This window comes from Sebastes umbrosus, chromosome 19 (assembly GCF_015220745.1).
Source record: "Sebastes umbrosus isolate fSebUmb1 chromosome 19, fSebUmb1.pri, whole genome shotgun sequence".
Lineage (NCBI taxonomy): Eukaryota > Metazoa > Chordata > Actinopteri > Perciformes > Sebastidae > Sebastes > Sebastes umbrosus.
The window spans coordinates 13,217,633-13,223,728 of NC_051287.1; the positions used below are offsets into that span (position 1 = coordinate 13,217,633).

General features: G+C 43.5%; 1 protein-coding gene across 1 annotated transcript in view; it reads left to right on the forward strand.

Annotated features, from left to right (window-relative positions):
* Positions 1 to 5,268, forward strand: part of LOC119478064 (lipoxygenase homology domain-containing protein 1-like) — a 33,474-nt gene extending 28,206 nt beyond the window's left edge. The window contains 5 exon segments of the mRNA XM_037752468.1: positions 2,237 to 2,422; positions 2,819 to 2,989; positions 3,811 to 3,940; positions 4,196 to 4,351; positions 4,449 to 5,268. Of these exon segments, the coding sequence (XP_037608396.1) occupies positions 2,237 to 2,422; positions 2,819 to 2,989; positions 3,811 to 3,940; positions 4,196 to 4,351; positions 4,449 to 4,929 (1,124 nt within the window). The 3' untranslated portion in view covers positions 4,930 to 5,268.
* Positions 5,269 to 6,096: the final 828 nt, after the last annotated feature.

A 6,096-nucleotide genomic window follows, 5' to 3' on the forward strand; every position in this document is an offset into this window, starting at 1 on the left:
TTAGGACTTTAACCCTTTCACAGTTTGTTTTCAGTTCATGAAAGTTAATTATAACATTTTGGTCACCTAAAAATGTCTTATTCAGCGTTCGGTTGTACTTAGCTCCACCCTCTCGTGTCACTTCTGGTTGGCGGCGGCCAAAATGACGAACTCAAGGCTTCAAAACGGCAGTCCACAAACTAATGAGTGACGTCACGCTGACTACGTCCACTTCTTATATACAGACTGTGGTTGGAAACCACTGATCTAAAGGGTCTGTGAGGAAGAGGAACTGAAGAGTTTGAATATATTCAACAGATGAGGGCGTCCACAACAAGTCCACTTGTTAGACGTACCAACATCATCTATCCATCCTTTCATCTGTGGGTCAGCGTCAGGTCACATCCAGACTGAGCAGAGCAGCTCAGACATCCTCTTTCATCAGTAACAGCTTCCAGCTCTTCCTAGGGAATCCTGAAGGACTCAAATGAATGTCAGATGAGGGTTTTCATCTGTCAAGTCGTGTCCTGGGTCCACCTCGCCGTCTCCTCTCTTGATTGTTTTCTGAACTCTTTCAAAATAAGACACTTGAGGGTAACCCGCAGGTGCTTAAATGGTGTTCAAAGCGGATGGTGGCTTTATATTTCTCAGATGAGTGAACTCTTCACCCTGTAATGCCAAATTAGCGCTACAACCTTGTAGAGGCTGCTTATGTTTGGAATCTCATTCTTTGAACCACTATCCAAAGCTCAAGGCTGAGTTCATGGATATGTGCGTAGCTCCTCATCCTCATTTGACCCACCCTTGTGCAGAGGTTTGTGTTTTCCAGGAGGAGCGGAGCTGGAATAATTCATGTTTTACTCCGACGTGGTAATGAAAGAAATCCTCTTCTGAAGCCGTCCACGCGGCTTTGCTCCCTCTTTTCTTCATGCGGCATTTTCTGTAGCTCAGTAGTGCTGCTGATCAATACGATAGCGTGGCGAGAAGTCTGAGCCGACTTCAAAGGGCTGCTCTCTGCCCTTGGCTGTTACTGGAAGCTAAAATGTAGCTCTGCTGCACCACCACTGAGGCTCTGGGAGGAATAATGAGCCAGTCTGATAGACACATACACACACACACACACACACACACACACACACACACACACACACACAGACACACAGACAGACAATATCACATAGGCGATGCTGTCCATAAGGTAATAGTCTCCTTTGGGATCATTATGGGATGATCTGCATGTATAGTGTGAAGAGGCACTGAATGTCAATTATGTAGGGAGGTGTATGAAAAGAAAAGGTAAAAGCAACCTTCTAAATTTTGCGAACACGCATATTGCTCATTAAAATCACAGGGCTGTTAATTACAATATCAGATTTCTAGTTTAGTGTACAGACACGTATGTAGAATTAGGACGCTGAAAAAAATGCTGCAGACTGAGTGAGTTTTGGGCTCACCATCGCCTAATACACATTCACTCAGTGTCTAACGCTCTGTAATAAAATAATAAAGCACAGAGGGATTATAGATGTCTGAGTCTGAGAACGCAGCTTTCTCTGCTGCTCATTTTACTCTTTGCATAGCGTGGCTGGTTGTTAGCTGATCAGTTTCCTCAGGGCTTTGCAATCTCAGGATCTATTGGCAATTCAAGAAATCTCTGCAACTAGTTGAGCTGCATTGCAGTTTAAAAGATCTACAACAAAGTGCAAGCACTTCAATTCATAACATCAAGTGCATTTTTTTGTAGTTAATATTTCACAATTCCGTATTCACCTTTACAGGAACCATGTGTTACATTAAGGGGGATCAATTGACAGAAATGGAATATAATATTTCTAAGTATGTTTTTTTAGTGTATAAATCACCTGATAATAAGAGTCGTTGTGTTTTCGTTACTTTAGAATGAGCCGTTTATATCTACATATAGAGAGGATCTTCTTCACGCCATGTTTCTACAGTAGCCCAGAATGGACAAACCAAACAGTGGCTCTAGATAGACATTCACGTTTTGACATTTTCGCGACGGTCATCGTAGTTCTCTACACGCTTGGCACACGGGAGAAGTTTCAGTTAGTTACAATCTGCGACCTCACCGCTAGATGCCACCAGATCCTACACACGACACCTTTAATTGACAGTATATTGCCAAGCTCACAGTTCATCACATTTTTCTTTGTTTGATCCAACATATTTTTGTTCGAGGGGAAGCAGAAATTCAGATAAATGTTTCTAAATGGTTGACTCTCTCCTGTCTCCTCAGGGGCAGGCACTGATGCCAACGTGTGGATCATCCTCTTCGGAGAGAACGGAGACACGGGGACGCTGGCACTGAAAGAGTGCAGCAAGTCCAACAAGTTTGAGCGCAAGCAGGTGGACACCTTTCGCTTCTCGGATATCCTCAGCATGGGAGAGCTCTCCAAAGTGCGAGTCTGGCACGACAACTCAGGTTAGCCGTCAGATAAACAGATAGACTGTGCCTGCGTGGTGGGCTGATTAAATCTGCTCTTTGTCACTGGCTTTGTGAAAAGTGCTATAAATGAAGTTTACTGAAGTTCACTGAACCGAAGATGAATCTGGCCACAGATTTTGTAGTCTGACATCACAGAAGATGTCTGAGTCACCACTCTGATTTTAATGAAACCTGAACAGTTGATGGCTTAATGGAGCTGCAGTCCAACGCCAACAGACTGTTACATCACTGTCTGGCTTTGAGGGAACCTGAAGCAGTGACGCAGCTTTTTACTCGTTGGCCTGAAAGATTCCTGCATCCATTTAGTTTCATCATTCTTGACAGCGTTTTTACTCACTGTCTTTTTTTGTTTCTTGATCCCATTACTCACAGGTCCCGCTGCAGGATGGCACTTGGACTATATTGATGTGAAGGATGAGACCATGGACAAAACCTTTCGTTTCCCCTGTGACCGCTGGCTTGCCAAGAACGACGATGATGGACAGATAATGAGAGAACTGGCGTGCGCTAACAACGACTACTTGGACCTCAACGAGAAGACGAGTAAATCCAGCATATACGACACATTTTAATGTTGTAATCCTTAAATTTCAGTCCTGGTTGACATGGCGACACCTGCGGTTACAAGTGTGGATTAATACTACAGGTCCCAGAATTCTAGAGGCTGCAAACACTCCTTGAGTAGCGACTGTGTCAGTAATAAAATTAATGTATCTGTTTATAGTGCAGCCAAAAAGACAAACATTGTTTTAAAGAGGACCTATTATGCTTCTTCCCTTTTCTTCAGTGTGTTTTTTGTGCATAAAAAGATCTGCTAAGTTACAAAGTCCAAGGTCCACACCAAAGAGAGTTACTCTCCACAGAAACACTGCTCCTGAACTGCCTGAAACGCCTTGCTTGAAGTCCTGCCTTTTCTTCCGTAATGTGGTGATGTCACCAAGTAACACATTTGCATAATACCGGCCTAGAATCCCCGACGTAGGGGTCTCTCATCGACCTGAAGGGGATTCTTTCACAACAATGACCCACTAGCTGTACATTATCCCGTTTATTACACAGCTACTTACCGAAGAAATCAATATTTTGACACAAAAACGATCCGCCAGAGTCCGACATCAGAGCTGCGCCCATAGCAACGGTCTGCTATACATAGCAACGGTCTGTTATACAGAAATTACAGACCGCAGAATGCCGTGTTTGACCAATCGTAATCGAGTATTCAACACAGCCATGTAATAATTTTAAATAATAACTTATATTTCAGTGCTATGCCATCTTTATGTATGCTTTATAGTCTGTGTGGAAACGATGTATGTTTGTGGACAACTGAGACCATTTACTTTTACTGTCCATGTTTTCTCTAGAGTACGAAATTTGTATCACAACTGGGGACACTGAAACCAAAGAAAATGCCTGGATTGTGCTCGAGGGGAGGAAGGGCCGATCAAAAGAATTTGTAATGGAGAACTCCTCAAAGAAGAAGAGGTTCTTGCGGTAGGTACTTGGTGCAAGATTAACTTAATGGGCTGCAACCTGTTTACATGAAGAATGTGCTTTCTCCATGCCTTTACACTTATTATGATAATCCCAGCAGCACCAAGCACTTGAGCTCAGACCAATGCTGCAATCCACTATGAATGACATTACACCATCCAGAACAAAGTGGCAGTGACATGAATTTAAAGTATGTGGGCCAATTTAAGCGAAAAAGCTACTCACTCTGGCGTGCTTATTTCCCTCTCTTCTTAGAGGAAATGTTGACAGGTTTGAGTTTTCGTCCAAGAATCTGGGGGACATTGCTGGTATCTGCCTCGGCCACACACCCAAGGATGGAAAGAAAGTAAAGGGGGAGGTTAACTGGCACGTGGCGGAGGTCGTTGTCACTGAAAGGGAACTGGGAAACAAGTAAGACATCAGTTACTGCTCAGTGAAGTCATTAATTTTGCTCAAACCATTTGATGTTAATAAATCATATTCTTTCTTCTTTGTATCATCACCTCAGGTACATCTTCAGTTGCAATGCCCTCATCCCTCTCTCTCCAAAGAGGGACGATTTCTTGACCTTCGAGTGCACAAAGGCCATCGAGAGCTTCGCCAGTAAAGCCCGAAGCCTGGTGCCTGTCAAGTACGAGATCATCGTCATCACGGGCGATGAGAAGGGAGCAGGTACAGACGCCAATGTTTATATCGCCATCTACGGCTCCAATGGAGATTCGGGTCGTCGGCAACTGCGGCAGAAGTTTCGTAACCTTTTCGAACGCGAGCAGACGGACCGTTTCCTGCTGGAAATGCTGGACATGGGCGAGCTGCAGAAAGTTCGGGTGGAGCACGACAACTCTGGTCTGAGCCCGGGATGGCTGCTGGACCGCGTAGAAGTCACTAACACAGCCAATGGCGTCACCACCATCTTCCTGTGTGGGAAGTGGCTGGACACTAAGAGGGCTGACGGGCAGATCGCCAGGGTCCTCTACCCGAAATACTAGAGGAACTATTTATTTATACAAACTTCCATTGCAGAGATCTCCCCTCATGTTTAAAAGTTATGACCAAAGAGATTCTGCTCTGGCAAGTTTTACATCTCAGGAACTGAGACAGATTTTTACATTCATACTGTAGTTTTTTTTTATTATTATTATATTATAGTTAGATATTTAATATTACCTGGGTATAAAGCCTTCAATGAAATACTGTGACAACATCTTCTTACATCAGGAAACTGAATGTGCCATTCTTTTTAAGTTTCATATGTCAGGGATGGTTTGTTCAGTTGCTTTGTTATAATTAAGGTTTTATAAAACATTAAACTATTTTGCAATACTCAATACAGCATTCAACCTGTTTGACTCACTGGTTGGTACTTGTAATCAACATCCAAACCTACAGAGCTATATTTTAAAGGTGCTCTATACGATATCCAGAGCATTGATATAGCCGCCAACAACTATTGTTTATGTGAAGATATAGTGGAGTAATGGCTACCTGAGCAGAGAATGAAGTCTCTCCGCTCACAGCCACAGCTATGTACTGCTCTCATACGGCGGTTACAGCCGTCCCGACCGACGGTGCTATTGCGTAGCAAACAGCCTCCGATTCCCCCCAAACTTAACACTGTTAGCTCTGTGCCGTAGTTTTCAGTGTTGCCGTAGTTTTCACTGTCAGCGCCGTTAGCTCCGACTCAGCCAACGCCATATTGACAGCCGTGTGGAGGCAATAGTAACGCTCCCAATCTCGCATTTATCACCTTTAAAGGTGCACTGATCAATACCTTTGTATTAACTATTGTATAAAGAATATGTGTTATGTGGAATGGGTCACTCATCGTGACGAACTCACAGAGAATTTTCAACTGGCTCTGCAGTTCATTGCAGCTCAATGGAGCTTTTTAGCATCTTTAAACTCAATGTTTTGGTTCACAGCCTGCAGCTTTTAATGTTTCGGTTTACTTCCACCACTCTCATCAGTCTGTTTCCAACAGCAGACAGCTGTTTTCAGCTCTGATAAACCCCCTTTACACTTCCTGTACTGCACCAAATGGCTGACAGACACCGTTAGTGACTAGCTGGTGAAATACAAAAGTGGAGTATTTAGCAGCTACAGAGATATTTCCCCTAAAAACAGACCAAAAGTGAGCTAAATGAAATTAGCATTCA